At 44.7% G+C, this 25,190-nt stretch overlaps 1 protein-coding gene across 2 annotated transcripts in view; it reads left to right on the top strand.

Annotated features, from left to right (window-relative positions):
- Window positions 1-5,296: 5,296 nt before the first annotated feature.
- TMEM273 (transmembrane protein 273) overlaps window positions 5,297-25,190 on the top strand; it is a 32,752-nt gene continuing 12,858 nt past the window's right edge. The window contains exons 1-4 of one of the 2 annotated variants that reach the window (XM_054035429.1): window positions 5,297-6,095; window positions 12,055-12,108; window positions 13,104-13,214; window positions 15,941-15,965. In XM_054035429.1, the coding sequence (XP_053891404.1) occupies window positions 6,041-6,095; window positions 12,055-12,108; window positions 13,104-13,214; window positions 15,941-15,965 (245 nt within the window). In that variant the 5' untranslated portion in view covers window positions 5,297-6,040. The remainder of the gene's footprint in view (window positions 6,096-12,054; window positions 12,109-13,103; window positions 13,215-15,940; window positions 15,966-25,190) is intronic. The other variant, XM_054035430.1, reaches the window with a different exon arrangement.

The raw sequence follows: 25,190 nt of genomic DNA, 5'->3' as shown, positions 1-25,190 counted from the left end.
AAGACCTATTCAGAGTCCATTCTGAAAGACAATAATCTATCAAGAAGTTCTGCAAACTTCCTCCTAATGAACACATGCCAATTTGAGACCAAGAATTCTGGCCTCGGAGGACAAAATAACCACTGCTCTTAGTCTCTGGGTGTTTTGCTACTTTATTTCAGAGCGATTCAAAATCTAATTAAATTTCTAAACTCTAATGAAATTACAGAAGAAAAATCATTTAGGATGATATTATACACAATTACTCACGGCTGAAAATTACAGTTAGCCTCTTTCACCAGGATAGAGTCTCCAGAGAAACCCTTGTTATTCATATCACATAAATCTGACACTACTCCCACTATTCACAGGTCAAAGGTAACAGTGGAATTAATTAAACATATATATCCTGCCCAGTAGCCGGATGGTGGGGAGTGGGTAATGGAGCAGAGGGCTGAGCAATAATGACTGTGGTTAGAGTCCACATTTCCCAGATCGGTCAATAATCAGGGTAAATCCACTGTATGTAAGAGCTTATTAAACATGGCTCATTCTGATCAATGCTCCTCCTTCGTGGAGGTATGCCATGAATGAGAGTTGGAGCAGCACTGAAGTATCTAGGTTGAGTGGTGTGTGGTCATTTTCTTGAGCTGTCTGAAGCATTTTTGTATGAATTAGTAAAAGAAAAACCTCAAAAGGATTCAGATAAAGACGCAGTTTAAATTTGTTTCTCTGAAATACTGCAACATGGAAAGCTGGGCTAGAAATGATAACTCTTCGTATTTATAGAGCCCTTTTCATCTGAGGAGCTCAATGGGCTTTGACTGCCTGGGTTTCCTTGCACAGCAGCAGCGTGAGCTAGGTAAGGATTGAGATTTTCTTAGAGGGTCTGATACTTCCTGCCTCAAGCTGGGCCGGAAATACAGTGAGATCAGCCTCTCTCGTGGTATTTTAGTGCTTCTACTTCTGGACCCAGCCAGAACCACGATGAAAAATTAGGGGGGAAAATAGTCAACCAATCTTGTGTGAGTCTTAAATAAACAGACGGACTCAATGCAAGTTTTGGATCACATTTTATTTTAACCAAATCATTTTGCCCATTCTTAGCTATGATAAGGCTGCATCCACAGATGCTCTCTTAAGCAATTGTGAGTTTCAAAATGTAATTCACTAGCTAGGGAGAGGCGCTTCATGACGTGGCAGTCCAGAATGTGTCTGATCAATGCTTGTTCTCAATAGCTGTTTTTTAAGCAATTGCCATCCAGGATCAGAGCCGTGGTCCGTCTAGTCCAGTGCCCTCTCTCTGACAGTGGCCAGCAGCAGATGCTTCAAGAGGCAGGTGTAAAATCCACCCCCCATAAACATCTTTTACATAAGAACTTACTCTCATGAGCCTGATTTTCCTGCATCTCAGTAACTGCTGCTACCTCTAAGCTTTGCATTTGGAAATTTTTACCTCGTGTCACTCCTCCCACTGCTCCTTTATTCCAAGCACCCTATCCTGAGCAGCGGGGTGCTTGCTGATAAGTATGGTAGGTGCTTTTCAAAGGCTACTTCGGGAAAACTGTCATCACAGCTTCACTCCAGACTTGTTTTAACAAGCTCTTACTTTACTAACTACAAGTAAACCCGTGAACGAACTCAGCTGCTGTTTATCTAGAGCAGTGGTTCTCAAACGTATATGATCGCACCCCCCACCTTGTGTCTGTAGTAGTTTATGCCATCCCTCTCCCACCACACAGGTACATATACTGATTAAAAAAATGACATGCAACTCTGAATCAATGCCTTACTGTTTTTAATGTTTTGTCAAATAGCGCCAACGATCCATTGTAGCAAATGGCTTAACATACAGATGGCAACGATTTACAATGCTATGCTAGCTTAACAGAAATCAATCAAAATGCACAGAGCCATCTGGAGTCAAATGCACAGAGCCATCTGAGGATCTGATAGGGCAGGACGAATCAGCTTTGCTAGATATTCATAGCTGTGGGTAAAATGTGCACAATAAGGTCTTCCCGCCCCCCAGCTTCTCACTCCTTCCCCCGCCCCGAATATGTTCCTGCCTGCTCCTGCTGGGCCCGCCCCCCAGTTTGAGAACCTCTGATCTAGAGGTGGCCTCTTACCCTCTTGAGCACAGGAAAGTCTTACTACACATCCCCAATTCAGGCTCCCTTCGCTGAAGCTGCTGGATCCTATTGGGCCACAGAGGCCCGTTGGCAGTTCATTGCTCTGTGTCAGGCCTTGCCAGGCCTGAAACACTCACTACACCTGACACACTGGTGTCATAATCTGTATCTAAAAGGTGTCTTGCAAGGTATCATATACACAAACCAGTGACACGTTGGTCCCAAAAATCACTATGTGGGGTGCGTACAAAGGGTTGTAACTATGTGCTAGAATTGTTTGTTTGACAAGCAGTGCATAATCCAGTCTGCCCTAAACAGAGGAATGTGGATTTCCTTGTCTGACCAGCCTGGTCCTCAGGAAGAGACCATGAAGGTGTATTTACATATAAAAAGTAAACAAAGCTCAGAAGCATGGTAGAAGACAGCATGGCGTCTCCACCCCCGCAGGACAGAAAAACTTGTCTGGGCTTACTTTTTGAAGAATACATTTCAAAGGTTAACTGGACTATAAAGAGAGGGGGAAAGAAACTGAGCACTAGGAGTTCTGTGAAGGGTCTTGGCTAAATAAAACTGCTGCCATGCTGCAAGAATAACTGGTGGGAAAGTTTTTTGAACAAAGGACTCTAGTCTGCTAAGTTAGACTGAAGTTTTAGATGCATATTCTTCCTTTTGTTTGTTGGTAACCATTTCTATCTTTAGTCCTTAGCCTGAATATCCTACATTCTTTTATTAATAAACGTACTTTACCTCTACTAGAAACCAGCTCAGAGCTTTGATTTGAAATAGAGTGTTTGTTAACCCCAGTTTGGGCAATAAGCTGCTGTGTAACGTCTCCTTGAGAGAGCAGTGGAGTGGATAGGTGTTGTAAGAACCCCAACTCCACCCACACCCCATTCTGAATCTTAACTGTGCATGTCTCTTCATTACTGGAATCCATTCGGAAAGGGAATTAAGATGCATCTGCCTATCTCTCTATCTGTGCTCTAGGACCTGGGCCTATCTGGTACTCAATTGTTTTGATAAGAGCTATTTTAGGACAAGTTGCAGAACCCATAAAACATCCAGGCTAGGAAAGGATGAGAGCAAATCTTAGTACTGAAATCAGATTTTCCATCCCCCACAACTCCACCCCACGTATCTGGCACTGCCTGACACTCATCCATCAACTGTGTTAGAGGAATTTCTCCTGGCGTGGAATTAAGTGACAGACAAATCTCAAACTGTTTGGAGTCTGGGTTCAAGCCATGGGACTGTCTGAATGACCAGATGCTTCTTCCAACCCCAAGACGCTTAAAGTCTGTTGAGAGCAGGGTGTCTGGTGGCACTGCTCTGCAGTATGAAACAAAAAGGCATGAGATTTCTTTATCTGGGATGCTCCTCAGTCTGTAGAGTCAAGAAAACTGAGAGATGACTTGATTACGGAGTATAAGTAACATCACAGGGAGAAAATATGAGGTGCTAAAGGGGTCTTTAACCTAGTAGAGAAAGGCACAGCAAGAACCAATGGCTGGATGTTAAAGAAAGATGAATTAAAATGAGAAATAAGGCATACATTTTACAGTGAAGGTGATTAATCGCTGGAACAAACTCCTAAGGGATGTGGTGGAGTTTCCATTTCTTGATGCCTTCAAATCAAGACTTTCTGGAAGATTTGTGTTAGTCAAACACAATTATTGGGTGAGATTCTCTGGCCTGTGGTATCTCTGTGAGCTTTGACAAAAAATGGACATATCTTAAACCAGGGACAGACTCTCCTGCCTGACTTTAAGATCTTGTCTACATGCAAAAGTTGCAGTGGGTTAATTAAAATCAGTTTTGAATCTGAATTAGTCAAACCATTACAAAGCCCCAGTTTGAATCCTCTTATCTGGATTTAAAATGGGTCATGTCAGACATGCTTGTGTCTCTATATTTGTTAGAGGAAACTGATTAAAAAAATTAAAAAACAAAACAAACAACATAAACCAACCCTACCCAAACAAAATATGCCATTGCACACACAATTCTCCCCCGAGGGAAAGCATGAAAGAGAATGAACCCTGGGTGACAGACATTAGGAACCTCACTTAATACATGAGTGGAGGGTGCTCAGGTACTACAGTGAAGTGACCAGGATAAGAACTTGTACAGGATGGAATAAAGTCCAGGTTTAAATCCATTTACGAGCATCCACACTTGTTATGTTAAACTGGTGCAAAACCCAGCTTTAGTTAAATGAGTGCAACTTTTTGTGTAAACCAGGCCTACGTGACGCCACACCCTAGAGATCAAGATAGGCCTTGTTTCCTGCCTGCATAAACAGGTTCTAGCTCTCCTCTATTCTATTCACTGTACCTGCTGCAGCACAGAAAGCCCTGAGATTCTTGGAGTGGGCCCGAGGGATTTCCCCAAAAGTCTGTGGTTAGGCGGAAATGCTCTGGAGCCCAGAAGAGCCCAGGTGAGGGAAGGTGAAGAAAAGAGAATACTCCTGGTCCTGTATGAATCCTGATCCTGTCATTAGGACATTGGACATAGGAAAAACTTCCTAACTGGCCGGGTGGTTAAGCACTGGAATAAATTGCCTAGGGAGGTTGTGGAATCTCCATCACTGGAAATTTTTAAGAGTATGTTAGACCTGTTAGGGATGGTCTAGATCAGGGGTCTCAAACTCAAATCACCACGAGGGCCACATGAGAACTAGTACATTGGCCCAAGGGCCACATCACTGACACCTTTTCATATAAAGGTACAAAAGCCCCCACCATTCCACCCCTTCCATGAGGCCCTGCCCCTACCCCGCCTCTTCCCACCCCTTCTGCACCCCCATTCCAACCCCTTCCCCAAAAGTCCCCACCCCAACTCCACCCCCTCCCTGCCCCTATTCCAACCCTGTCCCCAAATCACTGCCCCGGCCCCACCTCTTCTCTGCCTCCTCCCCTGAGCACACAGCTCCCCGCTCCTCCCCCATCCCTCCTCGAAAGCATTAAGCACCACCAAACAGCTGTTTGGCGGCAGGAAGCACCTGGAGGTAGGCAGAGGAGCGGGGACGCAGTGCGCTGCGGGGGTTGGTGGGTGAGGGGAGCTTGGCAGCTGCAGGAAATAACTCCAGGGGCGACAGGGGGGTGCAGGGAGCTTGGCGGTCCACAGCAAATAACTCTGCGGGCCGCGTGTTTGAGACCCCTGGTCTAGATAATAATTAGTCCTGTCCTGAGTGCAGGGGACTGGACTAGATGACCTCTCAAGGTCCTTTCCAGTCCTATGATTCTATGCTTCTTATTGGTAGACACAGGCACTGTGGGTTTCCTTTCCAGGCATTGGCTTGGATTGGTGTTTTGTTAGCCCATACAGGGTTTCCCTGGTGTCCTAAAAGGCCAGTATACCTCACCAAGGGGCCAAACCAAAACCCACAGCCAGACTTTGGGAGGGGTTAGGATCTGGATGTAAATCTAGTGGCTCAGACTTGTCTCTTTAAAGAATATATGAAATAGTTAAATTTGAGCTCCAAATATTTGGCAGCGTTCAGGGAGTTTCTGGTAGATGGTTATTATTAAATCTGAACCAGGGCAACCCCACATGACAGCGTCACACCCCTCTAGATTTAAAGGACTATTGCAAAGACCATTTCACTATTGTTAGTGTTTGCAGTTCAGTCATTGCTTCGAGGAAAAATCTGTTGATACGTCAGGTTATGCTAAATAAGCAAGAGTTCTGTATTGGCCTGAAGCTGTTTGCAATGCACCATTTGCATGCCACTTTCAAGCAGGGACATTATTGCTACCTTTTAAATCCAAAAAAGGGAACTGATATATTTGCAAACACACAGATACTCAGGATGTGGCTGCTGTTTCCTATCACAAACACGTGATCTGAGTTGGTTGTTGTTTTTCCACACTGCAAAAGAAAGAAATCCAGCAAGTTTAGGTGAAATTGTTGGGTCACTGAAAGGTACAATGATCTTCCTGACAAGCTGGATTCCTGTCCTAACTACGTTTCTGCTTCTCTTATGTAAGTGATCCAATGTGTTTCCTTTCCCTTTCTTTCCACAGGCTAAATATTTAAGCTATGGGGTGCTGCTGTACTGTTTATTTCTTGATCGTGCTGGTGCTGTTTATTTCTCAGCCAGATTGTGTGTGTGCTGGGTTTTAAAGTTTATTTCTGTGCAAAATGGAAAGGGAATATTTATCGAGGGGGTGATGTTACTTCACTGAGCTTTCTAGACAGAGTTTCATAGCCGGAGTGCAGCAGATATATGAGGGATCGGACATGACAAAACAAAAGGCACAGTTCAGTTACATACCTGCTTCTCTGCTGGTGAGATAGCTGGTGGCTGCAGACCGTTCTCCTAGGGATTTCACTTACAGTGTAATTAAAAAGCAATAGTCTATGTGCATTCTGTGTGCAAGCCCCTTTCTTACCTCTCCATATACCTTGCTTAGCAATTCACATGCCCACTTTTGACATGCAGAACATAAAGTTTTCTGGGTGTTCTCAGAGCATCTGCCAGCATCAGACACATTTGCTCTCACAGCAGCCCTCTCATGAGACGGGCTAGGATTATCCAGCCCCATTTTACACATGGGGACACTGAGGCACATTGCGGGGACATGTGAGGAAGAGCCCTACTAAGGGCAGAGCAGAGCCTGCAGCTCATGCAAAAACACTCAGCCAATATGCAGATTAGTCTCGTTTCTATTGATTTACGGGATTGGGGAGTCATCTGCTGCTACTGGGGGCAGCAGCCCTTGCAGGGGAACACGCCCCAGCCCTCCTTCTCAATGGGAGTAATCACAGGAAACTCATTAGCCTCAGAGAGTTACCCCAGTGCAACTTGCAGCAGTCCTACATGTACACAGAGCATTCTAATTCAACTGCCCTCCACACAGCACTGCACTGTGACTTGCTCCATTGCAATGGCACCATGCAGCATTGTAAGTCCTTCGGAGAAGATGCAAGGGGCGTTAACAGGGTGTATGTGTGTTACTTGTACTGCTGTAGCCAATGCCACATCTCTCCAGTGCAGATAAAGCTAGGGAGGGGCCCAGATTCCTGTCTCTGGGTAGGTGTTAACATATGGCCCATAATGATGAAGGAGGAAGGACTCAGTTTGCCTGGACATCAATAGTGCCTGACTCATGAACCAACCCATTGGTCTAGTTGTTGTATTCTTGGTGTGCAAATGCCATGGTACCTTGCCCAAATATTTTCCTTTTTCTAATAGCTCAGGAATTATTTCCATCCCCCCTGGATTTCTCTCTCCCCTTCATCTCCAGGGATAGTCTATATTTGTCTCCAGAGTTGTCTGCCCACTCAAGGTTTGCTGTTTGCCTTTCCCCGCACCACTCAATCTTCCAGGCCTCTGCCTCTCTCTCCCCTTCTACCCACTTGCTTTCCCCAGCATTAACAGCATTGACCACATGCCAGTGGTGGTCTGAGATGGTGGACTGAGATGCCAGGAGGCCATCTGTTGTTTGCTGGAATGCAGTGAAGAATGGGAGGGAGGGAGAGATCTGAAAAGGTAAAGAGGGAAAAGTTCTCAAGGGACTAGAAAACAACAGGAGAAAAGAGGCTGGAGAAAGTGCTGATTGCTGTGAGAGGTGAGGCATCATATTGATACAATTCACGGCCAGATGATGACGTGGGAACAATTGACATGGTTTATTTTTCACATTATTGTTCAGCACTGAGATGTGAGGGATGAACTATTGATGTTTCCTCCAGCGCCAGTCCGCACATCACAGTGCACCACGGAGCCCTAGTTTTCTCTACACCTTGGCCCAGGGACACACGTACACAGTGAAATTCACCAGCAGAGCTGTACACAAGGGGCCATTTCACATTGCAGAAGTTCACAGTGGGGGCATTTAGCTATGATTCTGTTCTCTGTATTCTGCCCCTTTATATTTAAGGTCTGCTGGGATGGGGAGAGCACTCACAGTGGAGGTTCTTACAGACAGAGATGCTCTGGTCCCCTCATAGAGACATTACATTCGTTCTTTCTTTCTTTGTTGTTTTCTTTAATCTAAAATGCAATCCATCTAGACTGGAAATTCAGGTCTCACTCTTTGTGCTCATGACATAGTCAAACCTTTTCCTTTTCTTTCAAGTTGGATGGTTTCACACGAATGTCAGGCTGGATTTCAGGTTCAAACAAGAACGTAGAGCAACAATCAGTTAAAGCTGCTGAGTTAAACCCTTATAAGACAGATTGTGAGTTCCTTGGGGCAGGGACTATCTTTCTATTCTGCTTGTTCTGGTTTTCTAAGCACAAGGGGCTCCTGATCAATGACAGGGGCTCCTGGGTACCACCACAATACAAATAAATAAATAATTTGCATTATTGTGCAAATTGCATATTGCACGTGAGTTGGGTAGTGAAGGGAACAGGACCAGCGACTATCAGTTGGCCCAAGGTTGCTTGAAAATGTTCCAGTGGTTGCTCAAAACCAGAGATAGTTCTGTAAAGTTGCAAAGTTATGATCAAGATCTAACTATTTCCAAAATTATGGGGGATTCAGATCTGGGAGTTATGTGTGGCACATTATAGGGATGGCAGCCAGTCGTAAAGCTGGATCTGGACTTCTCCAGAATTTGGGGGGTATTCAAAGCTATTCCCTCCGTTCTATCCCATTTCTGCTGAGAAGATGCAAACATTTCAACAAACCAAAGCTGATTTTGTGGGTTGCAACAAACATGCGAGCAATACATGGTTTCAGACGTGGGCTCCATGACGCAGCTCTTGTCACGTGGAAGAAAACAACCCGATTGTTTTATATTTAAGTGAAATTAAACTCAGAAGCAAATGGTATTTAAACAGCACCCACTAGCTATTATTAAATCTTCATCAAATCTATATGGAAGCGTATGAATTGAAAGCATCATCCCAATTCCTATGGGCTTCCAGAGGCCTCCGTCCCTCCCTTTTTAAAAAGAAACTAATAATTAAATCTCTATATATTAAACTGACCTACATGAAATATGCCATGTAAAATATGATTCCTGCCATAAAACACATAATCCACCACCAGTTTAATTCCATTAGAAAGCAGACATGAAGGTCTCTGTATTATGATCATTAGGATAATAAAAGTAATACAATATTACTTTTATTATGTTTGAATTTAAAACATTCTTCATATGAGCAGAAAGAATAATTAAGGGGATGGGTAGAAGGAAGGCTTTTTTTATATTTATAATGAAATAAGTTCACATGCTGAAGCAAAGCGAATTAAGTTAGTTCTTTGGTTTCTAAATTAAAACCTAAGTGTTCCACACCCTTTCCTCCCTTAGAGCCTTTCAACATCATTTTAATTTCCTTTTTTGTAACTGGGACACTGGTCATGCAGTGTTTTCCACTCTTGCGGGTTTATCATAGGTGTTTTTCATGAAGCCTCAGCTCCTGGAGTCATGTGACTACAATAGGAAAACAAATAATTTTTTAAAAGTAAGTTTACAGCCCTCCTGAGTTCAGAATAAAGTTTTAAAATGTAAACACTGAGGGCTCAAAAAGAATCTGACATTTATATGACATAAAATCTCGTGATTTTTAAAGCCAATCTCAAGATTTTCTGAAGCCTTAATATGCAGGGCTAGATTTGTTCCAGCATAAATCCATTGTCAATCACTGAGATTAATCCAGGCCTCCAGGTCTGGAGCCCTTCCTCTGTTATTAGCATCTCGGTAAAGGAGACAAGAGTTGCACCCTTCGCAAAACACAGTGAGGAGGAATGATTCCTTATGTGCACTTTTTAAAATCTGCATAAAAATCCCATCTCAGTGTCTGTGTGCCTGACGCCGTCAGGTGCCACTGCTGTCATTCTGAGCAGCGCTAGTTGGAAATGTTCTAGCAAAAATAGCCTTTTTTCCTAAACCAAAGTTTTTGCAGAAAATTTTCATTTCATTAGAAATTTTCAATGAAAGACCAAAATCTGGAGGGGCAGGGGGAAATTGTGAACTTTTTTTTTAGTGGGAAATGTTAATTTTTTTCCCCTTTGAAATTGTCCATGCAAAACAGTGGATATTTTCTGTTTTGCAAAAGCTGATAGTTCAGAATGTAGGCCACACATGGCTTTGTGGGAAAGGATGGATCTGCCTTTCCCAAGATGTTTTAATAGTCATCAGATTTGGCATCTCTCTTTTGTTTCCAGTGGGAATGACGACATTAGGGTTACCATACGTCCTCTTTTTCCCGGACATGTCCGGCTTTTCAGCAATCAAACCCCCGTCCGGGGGGAATTGCTGAAAAGCCACACATGTCCGGGAAAATGGCCAGCACTTCCTCTCCCCCTGTGGCTCTGCTCCACTCCTCCTCTCTCAGATTTACAGAGCCAAGCTGCCCGAGCAAGCGCTACTGGCTTCAGGCAGCACCCCCCCCCCGCCTCCGGACCCCGAGCCCCCAGCCAGGCACTTCTCCTACCTGGCTCCAGCTGAGCTGCTCCCACGGTGCAAGGTCCCGAGGCAGGGGGGGTGCTGCCTGAAGCCGGTAACGCTGGCTCCTGCAGCTCTGCTCTGTAAGTCTGAGGGGGCGGAGCCGAGCAGCTCAGTTGGAGCCGGGGGAAGGGACGTGTCCAGCCAGCTCTGGGTCCTGAGGTAGGGGAGGGCTGCCAGAAGCCAGCAGCTCGGCTCTTACAGTCTGAGCTGGGAGGAGCAGCTCAGGTGGAGCCCAGGTAGGAGAAGTGCCTGAAGCCGGTAGCACTAGGGCAGCTTGGCTCTTAAACAGAGCCGAAGAGTCAGGGAGCAGCAAAGCTGGGAGTACCATGCGCCGCTGATTGCACAGGTGGGGGGCAGCGCTGGGGGAGCTGCTCCGGGGAGTCGCCAAAAAGCACTGACTGTGGTGGGGGAGGAGGGGAGGGCAGTGTGAGAAAGGCAGGAGTGTGCAGAGGGATCAGAGCTCTGGCTGCGATGGGCATCGGGCTGCCTTGCCTGCAAGTGGATCAGAGCTCCTGGGGCTGGGGTGTGCTGTATGGCACTCAGCTCCCCATTTGTGATGAGACACAGCAGTGTGGTGGATCACTGCGAAATACCTGCCCAATCAGAGCTGCGGGGGCAGGGCTTGCAGGGGCTGGCTCCGACAGCTCCCATTGGAGCTTTTCCCAGCCAATGGGAGCCTCTGAGCTTGGCTTGTGGCGGGCCAAGCACGTGGAGACCCTGGCTGCCCCTGATCCTAGGAGCAAACACAATGCCAAAACGAAAATACAAAGTTCACTACATATAAAGAATTACGTTTTAGAATTAAAGAATTAAATAGCTCAAAATGTCCGGGATTTTACCGGGCAGGGAGGAGAACTGGGTGCTCCAAGGCATCTGGGGAGCTGGGAAACAGAACAGTGTGAGCTGCGTGTCCTGACCGCTCCCAAAAACTGAGGGCCGGGGCAGATCCTCCACTGAGCAGCTTCATTAAAGTCATGGGAGTCTATACTAGTGGAGTGCCTGACTTTAGAATTGGTGCAGCTGTTGCGTGTGGCTGGGAGGGAGGAGGGGGAATGTGGGGTGCTCAGGGGAGGGGGCGGAGACTTTGGGGAAGGGGTTGGAATGGGGACAGGGAAGGGGCGGAGTTGGGCGGGGCCGGGGGTGGGGAAAGGGGTGGGACCGGGGGAGGGGAAGGGGCGGAGTTGGGGCGGGGCCGGGGCCCCATGGAGTGTCCTCTTTTTTCAATGTTCAAATATGGTAACCCTAGACGACATTTCAGACTTGTCTCCCATGCGAGTAGCCTACAGACTTGTAGAATGGAAAGGCTGATGCCAGTTCCTCAGGGATGTCCCCATTAAATATCATTCTGATAATCTCTGCTCAACAAGGCCTTAGATCCATTTATAAACCCTATGTACGGCTATTAATTGATCACATGCTTATATGTTGTAGCCTAGCATGATTCGTTCCAGCTCTATTTATCAGGTAAGTAGAGTCACTAGCAGGATACAGTACATTCTCCTATATATTCTGACAGGTCAAATCACTTTTATTTCAGATTTCTGGAGAGCAAAGGTCTCTGCCTCTGGAACATCTGAGGAGGAGGCAATAGGTGAGTCCATCTCAGGATGTTACCGTCTGTCCAGAGGTGGGAGCCAGGAACTAAGAAAATGCAGTAACAGCAACAACTATATTTCAAGGATTTTAGACTTTTTGTTTTAATTAGAGTAACGGGAATGCAGACTGGAACCCCAAAGACTATGAACAGGGGCAGTATGCAGTCTGTGAACCTGATCTTTAAACAGAGTAGAACCAGTATGTGCTTCGTAAGTCACATCTAAAAATGCTGCTCTCTCCCTTCAGCAAAAATTCTAATAGCAGAGTTGTTGAGTTGGGGGCTCATGGCTCCAAACCTTCCTGACTTTTACAAAGCCACTTACTAGTATCCCAGGAAATATTATTATAATTAAAACTGAAATACAATTGAGAACAGAAAGACATGACGCACAGTGATGCCATAGCCTGGCTTTTTAAATTACTATTAATATTAATGTAGCAGCTAGGCCCCAAACCAGCTTGATGTCCCATTATGTTATGTGCTGTACAAAATACACAGTTACAGACAGTCCCTGCCCCAAAGACCTTACAATCCAAATAGACAAGGTCACATGGAATGCCAATGGCAGAGTCAGGAACAGCACCATTGTCTCCTGAAGTACAAGCCACCAGCCTCATCTCTAGCCCACGCGGGCTCTTCTACTGACCCCATGTCTGACTGAAGGTTGTTCATTTATTCACTGGTTCACAAAGTTCAGCAACCTGACATGGGTCCCCCAATCACCAGTTCCAATGAGCACAGTTCTACTGTGGGAGTGGGAGGTGTGAATTAGCACTGCGGGTGTGCGGCTGAGGAGGGTCACTATATAGCCCTACACATTCAACTTATTCTAAAGTGGGAGAATTAATGCGGTCGCCATTTGCCAAGAATAGGGCTCAGGTTAATTTTGGAATCTTTGTCCTATGTCCCCCCACCACACTCCCAAAAGACCAAATATTTTATTATTTAATAATGTGTTTTCAGTGATTTATTTTCATTTCTTCTTGCAGACCCCAAGTATGTTATCATAGGAGTTACCCTGGGAGTCTTCCTAGCAATTGGTTTTTTAGCACTAAAGATCTGCATGATCAAAAGGCAATTGACTGACAATGACTTTGTAGGTAAGAGAAACATACTCTTGCTTTCTGACTAGGGAAATTCTTCTCACCCATCAACAGAGCAAATCTAAACTCCATTACTCTGCTCCCTTGGTCAGAGTAGATCTGTGTATAGTAAGAGCAGAGTATCTGCTGGGTGGAGCTGCAAAGGGAATTGTGTTTGAAAAGGGGTGTGAATTTCAGATTTGAAATCCTTGGTATCCATAGACCCCCATGTTTGAATCATGACATGGTCAACTCAGCTTTCCAAGGAAAAGAAATCACATTCCATATTGTATAAGCACCTTTTGGAGGAGACTTTTTTTTAAAAAGGGCTCTATCTGCTCTGCATGTATATTAAAGATCCCATGGCATGTTAGCTATGAGTAGGGGCCTGCACAAGCATCCTGACCAGAATTTCCACTTCCCCCACTGTACTGATTCCAGCCTTCCTACTCAGAAGGCACTGTCTGATTCCTGTAACTTCCATCAAGGTATATGTCTGGCAAAACTCCCACTGACTTCTAATGAGAGCAGGAACAGGACCTTGGCTTGTAAGATGCTGTTGGGTTCTCTGGGATGCCAGTTGCTGCAGGAATGCATGCTTTTACTGGCTGCATTATTTAGGGCAGAGAAAAGCTCTGTGGTCTGACTTCATAGCTCTTGGGACCCACACTTCCTTGGTTTCAGACCACACGGCTTCATAGGGCGCCCAGAATGTTGAGTTCAAACCCAAAATCTTAAAGTGAAACTGAGCTGAAACTGTCCCCTTTCATGTGAATATACAGCACTTTAAAAGAGAGCATAATTTGCCCCACTCACTTCCCTGTGGGGAGATGTTGACCCATTGACTTCCCTGGGGGCAGACTGTGGCTCATTGGCATACATCCTCTGCACAGAGCACCTCTCAACCCGGATTCCAAAACACTTTACAAACTAAAACACAGAGTAAAGAAAAAGATAATTTCTCCCACTGTTGAAATGCAATCAGCTCTGGTGCAGGACTTGATAATAGCACACAGCAACACTCCACAGCAGTTGAGAGCAAGGAATAAGGAGGAATACCAAACCCTGCTACAACTATAGTGAGAGATGAGGCGGCAGAAAATATTTACTTAGATTGAAATTTTTCCAGAATACCAGTTTTAACAGCCCTACTCTTGCAAAAAGACCTGTGGGATTTTTAAGAAGTACAAGATCTCAGGAGCTCAGTTTTACTTGTCAGCACCTCCAATAGCCAGAGCATGGGTTAGAGGGGATTTTTCTTGGAAGTCTTATGTCCCAAGCACTGCAGAGCTGGGTCTCAACCAGTATCCCAGATCCAGATACCCTAGAGCTGAGGGAATCCTTGGAAAAAACCTTCTCAGCCTCATAGCCTGAAAACTTGTGTTGTCTTGAATTACAAAATATTGATCTTTAATACCTTTCCCAAGCCACCTTCTATTAAAAAAAGGCATCTTGAATTGCATTATAGCACAAAATGGAGTCATGATGCAATTTCTTGTAACATGATCATGGAAAAACAGATAAAAGGCCCCGCCTCTGATGGAAATGTAATTATTGTGTGGCCCTGGACCCAAGCAGGTACTCTCTTCGATGACATTTTTGTGATTAATTCCACGTGGACATTTACATGCCCAGTAGCAGGTGAAGCACAATTTGTCAGTCATGCAGGGAACTGATGCTAATCTAGCCTCTGTTTAGATGAAGGGAAATTTTAAGCAGGTAGCCAGTTTGTGCCATGAAAACCATGCCACGTATTAAAAAGGAAAATATTGTGAAAGACCTTGGAATGTTCACAGAGAGAAAGAATGAGAGCATGGCTGTGTATTTGCTTGGCCATCCATAGCCTGCATTTGAAAACATTTGCTTCTGTGGTTGGAACACGGTGGTAATCCTCATGCAATCAACAGAAGTAAAGGCTTTGCCAACGTGGCAGCCACCTAAGCCTGTTAGGTCAATAGCACTGCAGGACAAGTAGCTCCAACACCAGTCCCACCACCTACCTCAGTACAGGGGCTTAACGCAAGTGGTTTTCAACCTTTTTTCATTTGCGGACCCCTAAAACATTTCGAATGACGGTGCGGATCCTTTGGAAATCTTAGACACAGTCTGCGGTCCACCCCCCACAGGTTGAAGACCACAACTGTATGATAATGACAACCTTTTGCGGACTCCTTAGACATAGTCTGTGGTCCCCCAGGGGTCCGCGGACCACAGGTTGAAAACCACTGGTTTAGTGGCATCACCTTCAGAGTGGCAATAGACGGTCTGAAACCACAGGGTCAGATCCTGCTAGGGTCTCACCCCTTTCTTCTAAGGTAGGTAACTTGATTCTATGCTATTTAGTGTAAATATGGGTCTTTTAAAGGAGAACTTAACTCTGTATAGACACTGAAGATTTGCTGTTAAGGGGGAGGCCTAAATTTCTCTTATTGCTGCTATATAACAGCTTTAAAAAATCACGTCCATTCCTCCTAATTCCCTGATCATCACGTATTTGTTCTCAGAATTGTTTTTCACTGCATTTGGGGCTGATAAGCTGTGATATTAGCTCATGCGCAGTCTTGATGAAGCAGAATATCAAATGTTCCAAATTAAAGGGTTCAGAAAGAATTTGGAATTTTATAATATATTATAGTTTATATGGGGCTTGATCCTGCTATTCATTGTGAGACAACAGTCCCTTTGATGTCAGTTCTATCCCTGGTATCTCACATAACCACCTTTTCTTACTGCTCTCTCTTCAGATTCAGACAACAGAGTGGATAAAAGGTAAGGGTCATTGCTGTCAGCAGTTTCTATAGTGTTTTGGCATGCAAAATGTAAAGTTCAAATTCCCCTCTTCCTACATGTATTACTGCGACGGTGCTTTAGATAGAAATATATAAAGGATACAAACCTGCATGTAAATCACTAAGGGTGAGATTTCCAAAGGCATTTAGTAGAGTTGTACTGAGAATGGAAATTCCATTTTGCTGAGAATTTTTTCAGTCCAATTAGGAACAAAATCCCAAAATTTCAAAATTCTGCAAAAAAAAATATATTAAAAAAAACAGAATATAAATGATTTTTCCCTATGATATTATAATATATAATATAACACAAAATACTAAAATTCAAACCAAACTTTTGAAAGGCAAAATAAAAATGTTTTGCTTTGAAAATGTTGAAATGGGACTTTCCCCCCCTTTTTTCTCCAAAACAAAATTTCAGCAAAATTGACACAGTTTTGTGAATCATTTTTATTTTAATGGAACTTCATTCTACCACAGAAAATTTTCTGACCAGCTCTATTTAGTCACCTAAAGATGCAGATAGATGCCTAGTGGGAATTACATATGAGCCTGAACAGGTTGGGTGCCTGACTGCTATGGAAACAATTGAGAGAGACAAGGTAGGTGAGATAATATATTTTATTGGACCAACTTCTGTTGGTGGAAGGGACGAGCTTTCGAGCTTCACAGAGCTCTTCTTCAAGTCTGAAGAAGGTAACCTGAATGTCACAGCAAAATACAAGGTTGGACAGATTGTTAAACAGAAGGGGTTCACACATATTGGAAGAGACCACTTACAATGGAGTGAGCAATTAAGGGCTAGCAAGCAGCGGGATGTGTTACAAATTGTTGGAATGAGCCATACAACCATAAAACTCTGTTAAGTCCACGGTTTTGAGTGTCCAGCAGAGTTATGAATTGAAGCTCATCTTGTGAAGATGTTGTGCAGGTTTCCTTTGAGGATGAGAACTGAGAGGTCAGCTATGGAGTGGTCGCTTTGTGAGAAGTGATCACCCACAAGTGATAAGGATGTTTTTGTCTTCTATAATTTTTCTGTGCGAGTTCACTGGAGAGCATAGTGATTGTCTGGTTTCATCCATGTTATTGGGGCATTTAGTGCACTGGATGAGGTACACCCTACTCTGGGGATGGGGGGCGTTGGCTGGCACCAGAGTTGGCTATGCTAGCTTTATGCCAGTAAGGTGTTGCCTTCCACAAGGGGTATTCTCTGCTGACCATTTACAGCTTGAATCCACCTCACAACCATAACAATCCTTCAATGGCTGGGGTAGGCATGACCTGATTGGTGTTTTTTAGTGTTTAGCTGCTGCAGTGCAACGTTATGGACCCAGTCCTGGGAGGCATTGATCTCCTATTGCCTTGAACGTGAGTCAGCGGAACTCAGTACCTCGCCAGAGTGCTCAGCACCTAATCAGTTTATTAAGGATTAACATGACTCAGCCTATCTACCCATATTCTGTACCCAACAGCAATTCAGTTATAAGCACTGGCCAAAATACCCACAAGAGGATCAAGCCTGGGAGGTGCCGTCCCATCACAGCATCCTCCAGCGGTAGGGTGACCAGACAGCAAGTGTGAAAAATCGGGACAGGGGTGGGGGGTAACAGGAGACTATATAAGAAAAAGACCCCAAAACTGGGACTGTCCCTATAAAATCGGGACATCTGGTCTCCCTATCCAGAGGGGTAAGGAAAAGCTCTGACAAAGAGCCCCTAGAAAACCTGGCTGTTTTATACACAAGTGATGTCACTGCCAGTTACTGGACCTTAGCTAAAGCTAAGAGTTTTACGGTGGAATCCTGCCCTCTGGTTTTGTTAAGACAAGATACATGGCTGGGCCCCTTTCTTCTCAAGGTTTCCTTCTTCTCTCATTTTACCATATTCCTTTCTAACTCCTAAACTATACATTTCTTTATAATAAACTAAACAAAACAATTATTTACTGCACCTGGGGCCCAATTAACTATATTTTCTTTATTTCTATTACCTCAACCCAAACCTTAAATCAGATAACACTGGTATTTCCAGGGTCACTACAAGTTTAGCACAAACAATGCCTCTTTCTTGTGATCTCATTCTTTTTGGTTGCATGCTTTAGGCCTATAACTCATGTTAAGATCCAAACTCAACTGAAAACCATAGTTCATCCAGAGCTAATGTGCACATATGTTCCTTCTTCTGAATAGGAACAAGTGTAGCCGGCCTTTCCTATGCCACCAGAAAGAGCAGCACACATGTCAGAGATTCAGTGACTTAGCCTGACCCCGCCAGAATATGGGACAAAGCCTCTGAACTGCCTGGGAGAATCTTTGTTAATCACTTCTGGGCAAGTAGAGTTCAAAAAGTTATCAACTATCAGAGTTTTCTCAAATTTAATCAAATATTTTCTGTACACACACATGCATGACATATGGGGGAGTTTCTCCCTGCAGGCTGGAAGGATGAGGCATGTTCAGTTACAAACTGAATAGGTGAGAGTCACACAGCTCAGCTTCCTATCCTGACTGTCCCAGAGTTCAAGGCTGTTACGATCCAGGCTTTTGTTTCCTCACATTATGGAAGCAGGGTCCGGTCACATTTCCCAGCATTTTGGGATGCGGGAGTTTCAGATCTGGGGTCGGTCACTAACCTAGCTTGCATGTCCAGTTCCCTCAGCTGGAAATGAGGACAATGACCTTGCTCCTTATAAAGTGCTCTGAGACCTACAGGTGAAAAGTGTCATATGAGAGTTAAATAGTGTCACTGAGGCCCTGGCCTGGCTGTGAGGCTACAAACAAAGAGAAGGAGGCAGTTGTGATAATGGTTTTGTCATGACCATTGCCAACTAGATTGAGGCCACCAAACCAGTATCAGATGGTTGCTGCACCACACTACCCGATCTATATCAGTATGTCATAGCATTTTGCATAATTAATATTCACTCAACTGTATATATTATCCAAAGTGTGCTGAGTGTTGAAGAGGAAATAATTCTGATGGCTAGATACCACTGGGGAAAGCCTGGATTTTAAATGTCAAATATAAAATCAATTTCACACTTTTCTTCTCTGCCTTCTGCACCAGTCTCACAAAACAAAACAAAAAACCTCTCTCAACCTCTTTTCTCCTTATTGGAGCATATCCAAACAATATGAGAGCTCTTTCACTGGAGCTGGCAGGTGTGATTTACAGCTCAAGTGCAGTGTGAGTGGCAGGGGGGGACTAGCTGCTCTGAGCATATGCCTAGGGTTTCAGCTGAAACTGTACTCAGGACAGCTGGTCCCTCCTGCTCCATGTCTATTTTTAGCATCCTAGCTCAATCACAGCTAGTACGGGTATGTCTCCTTGAGCTGGAAATGATACCTTCCGGCTCCAGTGCCGACATACCCTAAGAGGAGAGGGGATGGGGAGGGAGCATATGGATTTATCTCCTGCTTTTTATCTGGACTGCCTGCAGGGATCTTTAGTCGCCAGGAAACTGTCCCAGATGGAGTCAGTTTTTTCTGGGGTTTGCCCTTTGCACGACCCAGTGTGCAGGTATCTGCTGTAAGTCGAGCAAAGTCTTTAGGACCACGTTAATTCAGGTCTTAATGCCATCCCAGAAGCTTGAAACAATTGGGCACGTCCCAAACACATAGGCAAGTGTAGCTCCTCCATCCTCACACCTCCAACATAGATCTTCGGAGGCAGCTTTAATTTTGTAAAGTCTTTGTGGTGACCAATACCCCCTAAAGAGGATATTTTTGTTGAATGAGACATAAAGAGAGGTCCAAGGTCATTTCTTTTTCTGATTGCTGTATTCCCCTATGGGGGTGAGATATTGATTGCCGGTTCTTTGGTCTATTTTGGCCTCATTGCAACTATATGAACTCTTTGATGTGTTATTAGGCTGTCACACAGCATAGCTGCCAGTCTGGGGAAATAGTATAGCTCTCTGCAAAACTGGAGGAGTTCAGGCACTTTGGACAGCGCAGGTGCTTCCAGGCCAAATTCTGAGATGACAGATCTGAATGTGTTGCCATACTGCAGTACTTGGCATGTTGTATTGGGGTTGTGGAGAGGTCAGTCGTGTAATCCGGACTTCAGTTATTAAGTGGGATATATATTGCATGCCACATTCCATCCAGTTTTCCACTTTATCTTCCCCCCAGTTTTTAGCATGGGATTCCCCCAGACTGGGAACTCTATGCAAGAAGAAGGTGGAATTTGGGTGGCATACTAAATTGGCCCATCACTGATGGCCTGTATGAATGGCGGGGATTAGATCATTATAGTATCTACAGTATCCAGGGCCTAATCTAGCTGCTTGCGGTAAAAGGAAGGGCAGCTACTTCTTGACACTCACCTGTGTAGGCGTTTTATTTGAGATAGCGTATGCCCATCGCATGGCCCAGCTTATTATAAAGGCATGATGGGACAGCCACAGATTTGGGAATCTAATTGCCCTAGTTCAACTGGTAGCTGAAGTCTCTTAAAGGAAATGTGTGGGTGGTTCCCCATTCTCCATACATTAGTTTTAAGGAGATCCCTGATTTTCTGAAAATAGGGTTGGGGTATTTGGTGTGGGAGACCCCTGAGCACATATATTAATCTGGGTAGTGCATCCATTTTACCGTGTTTATTTTTCCTCAGAGGTTGAGGAGTATAGTTTCCCATTTACTCTGGTCATTGATGACTTGTGTAATAATCAGGTCTAAACGGATTTGAGTTATTTGCTTTAAATCTCTGAGGATTAGGATTCCTAGATATTTTAATGCCATCGGCTGCCATTGGAAACCTCACTGACTAAGCAAGGCCCTGTATGCCTATTAGCTAATCCTAACACCTTGGATTGTATATCCATGGGTGGCAGGTGAAGCTTCCCCTGGGGGAGGCTAGCTCTCTGTTCCACCTCTTCATTCCCAGCTCTGCCTGCACTCCACCCCTGCTCCACCCACTCCCTGTTTAGCCCCTCCCCACCGTCTCTTCCCATGTACCTCCTCACCACCCACCCGCCCGCCCGCTGCTCACCTCCTTACTCCCCTGCCAGACCCCCGTGCCTGCCACGAGAGTCCATGCCCGCCGCTCGCCTCCTCACTCCCCTGCCAGACCCCCCAGCCCACAGCTCGCCTCCTCACTCCTCTGGCCTATTATACCCACCACCCATCTGGACAAGCCCCTGAACCTTTCAATGAATTCTAATAATTTGGTTATGGACCTTTGTAGGTTAGAGAGTAGAACCAGTGCAGTATCCGAATACAACATAATTTTTTGTTCTATATGCCCAGTCTTAATACTAATTATATCCACACAGCCCTGGCTTGTGCATGCCAACAGTTCCAGGGCTGTGTCGAAGAGCAACCGGGATAGCGGGCAACCTGTAATATGAATAGTTCTGAAATTTAGTTACTGGTGATCACCCAGCTGGAGGGGTAAGTGTAGAGCAGTGGTTCTCAACTTTTCCTGATGACTATACTCCTTTCAGGAGGCTGATTTGCCTTGTGTGCCCCAAGTTTCACCTTACTTAGAAACTACTTGCTTACAAAATCAGACATAAAAATACGAAAGGGTCACAGCACGCTATTACTGACAAAGTGCTGACTTTCTCATTTTCCCCATATAATTATGAAATAAATCAATTGGAATATAAATATTGTACTTACATTTCAGTGTGATACTTGGGCCTGTTTTTCACTTGTGAGTCTTGTCTGAAGCCTGAGCCTCAGGCGTCAGGGCTGAAACAGGTAACTTAGCTTCATGGCTATGTTCCCTCTAAGGTGCGCACCTGTGCAGCCACGCAGGAGGCCACCAAGGGCTGCATATTTAATTAGCAGAGCCGCACAGGTGTGCACACTGCACTCAGGGGTGTGGTCACAGGTGGGCCTAGAAGATGGCAGTGGGGTGAGGTGGGGAATAGGTGGTAGCTGGGGACAGTGGGGTGAGGTGGGAGTGATGATGGGGATGCTTGGGGTATGCAGGGCTGCAGCAACTCCCCCAGCCCTGGGGCTGCAGCGCAGCGAGGAGAAACGCCTCTCCCCCCCAGCCCTGGGGCTACGCGGGGTGAGACACCTCTCTCTCCCAGCTTCGGGGCTGCGGTGGGGAGAAACGTCTCTCCCCTGGCCCCAGCCCCAGAGCGACTGAAAGAGATGCTCTCCCTCAGCCCAGGCACTGCTGAGGGAGAGAGTGCTGCGGGGAGTCTTCTCTCCCCGCTGCAGCCCTGGAGTAGCTTGCACCCCAAACCCTTCATCTCCGGCCCCACCCCAGAGCCCGCACCCCCAGCTGGAGCCCTCATCCTCCCCTACCCTAACCCTCTGACCCAGCCCTGAGCCCCCTCCCAAACTCTAACCCCTTGGCCCCAACCTTGCCACACATCACATATGGTGCACATAATAAAATTAATCCGCGCATGGATGGGAAAAATTAGAGGGAACATTGCTTCACAGGGCCCCCAGTGATGTGGGACCCTGGGCAGTTGCCCTGCTTTCCATCCCCTAATGCCAGCCCTGCACTTGCAACCCCCCAAACCCATCCTGTGACCTCCTGGGGGCTGCAATCCGCAGGTTGAGAAACACTGATCTAGATGAGTTGAGTACCCCCTGGAAGACCTCTGCATATCCCCAGGGGTACGTGTACTCCTGGTTGAGAACCACTGATGTAGAGCAGCTTAATCCAACTGATAAAGTGTCCCCAAATCTGTGTTCAGCCTAATTTTTCTTTTAATTCCAACCCACTACTACTTATTATGCCTCACAGAAAATAATTTCTCTCACTCCCTGGACCATATTCTTAACTGGGGGAAATTAGAATTCCATTAAAGTCCATGGATCTACACCAATTTACACCAGCCAAAGTATTTAGTTCACTTCCACTCCTCCTGAAAGTCAATCATTCCAGCCCCTTGAACTTATTTGTAGAATTCATCTGAATTTCCCACAATATGTCAACATCTTTCGGGTATTATAGTTTCCAGAATCAAGTACCACATCCCTGGTACAGAAGCACTAGATAAGCAGTGAGAGAGACATGCCTTAAAGTGTATGCGGCCCAAAATCACACTGGCAGTTCATTAGGAAGTAACTAACAGCATTTACCCCTTTATTTACACAGGTACATATCATTATTTAAGCAGTAAATTCATATGAGATGCCTGTAAACACGATGGGTATGGGATATTTACTAATACTTTGAAAGCCTAAAAGGTTTTATGCATCATGCTGTCAGTTAACAAAACAGTCATTTCGGTGTCAACTGACAATTATTAGGTGTCATTTAAAAAAAAAATTAATAGCTCACATCAGTTTCAAATGCCATCTTGGTGTAAGCTTGGTAAATTATAATGCCTAAAATATCATGCAAGTTTAATGCATTAATAAAAATGTCTGGGCACATTTAATGTTGGCAGTATTTTGAGTTAACTACAGTACATGGCAGACAGATTTATTCTGACAGAAAGAGACAAAGAAAGAGACAGATAGAGGCAAGGAGAAGGACAGAGGGACAGATTATTTACATAGAAAGAAAATATACGTATTTTAAAACCTTTGCAATAGCCAGCAGGAATTTGTTGACTCAACAAATCCTGAACAACACATACACCGCCCTCCCCCCCATACAGCTCATTGTATCAATCATCAATCACCAATGTAAATCACTCAGTATGAGATCGTATTTTAAATGCAGTGCACAAGTCATTGGGATATTTGAGGAAGGAGGCAAGGAACTTGGCAGCTGCATAATCCAACTGCCAAGCCCGGCAAGGATTTTTTTTCTTTTCTTTTCTGCTACTAGGAATAGCCTCTGAATGTTATCTGTTTTTCCATCTCGTTTCTTCCAAGGTAACTGCTGCCTTTGCTAGGACCTGTGGCATTGCCAGTAAGGCTGGTGAGATACAGCTTGCTCTTGTGAGTTATGGCGTTGCAGCATGTTTACCATTCCTTTGACTAACACATGAGCATGTGGAATTCATTTGAGTATGTATCATATACCTACTACTGGATGGGAATCAGAACTGCTCACTTCTGTGTCATAGTCCCTATAGCACTAACAGCTAATGGAGATTCTTTGTCCTGTAGGCCAAGTGGTAGAGGATTGTGCTTTTGTGACCATGGAGTGCAGCATATCTGTCTATTCATTTTAGGCACATGTAATGCACCAAATCCCCTAGTATCCTGTTTCTCCGAACCTAGCATAGTCAGAATGGTTAAGTCCTTGGCTACCACATATTTCTTATAGTACTGTAAATAAAAACAAGCTCCAAGGAAAAGCAAATCCCCCTTGAAATAGATGCAAGAGATAATTCAACAGCAAAAAGCATACCATTCTCTATATAACACTACAACATACATAATTTACTCTATTGCAATGTACATACTCTGCTTATATCAAGGGTGGACAAAGCACCACCTACAGGTCAAATGTGATCCATGGAGTTCTACAAAGTGGCTCATGGTCACCTACATTTCTAACATGGAGGTGCTGTCTCTAGAAGACATGTCCCACAATGCTACCTGCCATCGTAATCCAATTAGCCTCCACTTAAATCAAGATGCCATGTTGGGATCTGTTTTCTCCATGAGTTGAAACTTCCTCTAGCATTTGATTTAATATGGCACAGAAAGATGGTTCTGACTCTTGGCCAGTATCCCACACTCTGTGAAAGACACTGGGCTTTGCAATGCATGCCTTGACTAATATACTGTACAAACTATTCACACACAGCAGTATACATTCCATCTATACCCAAGTGAGGGCTAAAATCTCAGCAGCTATATCATCCATTGAAATCGTATCTGTTTAAGAGGCTGACACATACTATACTGTAAACAAGTTCTCAGAGAAGAGCACTCGGAATAGCTAGATACCAAAAATACACCTACAGAGGAATTTTCTTTCTCTCAAAGTTCATTCCCGTGATGTGGGGCGGGTGGTGAATGAGATTTTACACTAGGGTGACCAGACAGCAAATGTGAAAAATCGGGACAGGGGTTGGAGGGTAACAGGAGTCTATATAAGATAAAGACCCAAAAATCGGCACTGTCCCTATAAAATCGGGACATCTGGTCACCCTATTTTACACAAAGAGAGCAAGATGGGGCCAGGAATTTGCTGTTATTTCAACACACACTATAGCTGTTTTGTGGATTTTAACGTTTTCAGCTGAATGTCCTCTTCTCTGTGGAGACTGCCAATGTGAGGGTAATGCCCATTGTGATGGGGACACCTTTCCATAAGGAAATGGATTGAAG

This window comes from Malaclemys terrapin, chromosome 7 (assembly GCF_027887155.1).
Source record: "Malaclemys terrapin pileata isolate rMalTer1 chromosome 7, rMalTer1.hap1, whole genome shotgun sequence".
Taxonomy (NCBI): domain Eukaryota; kingdom Metazoa; phylum Chordata; order Testudines; family Emydidae; genus Malaclemys; species Malaclemys terrapin.
Note: the sequence above shows the minus strand (reverse complement) of the source record. Positions and strands in the feature narration are given on the sequence as shown.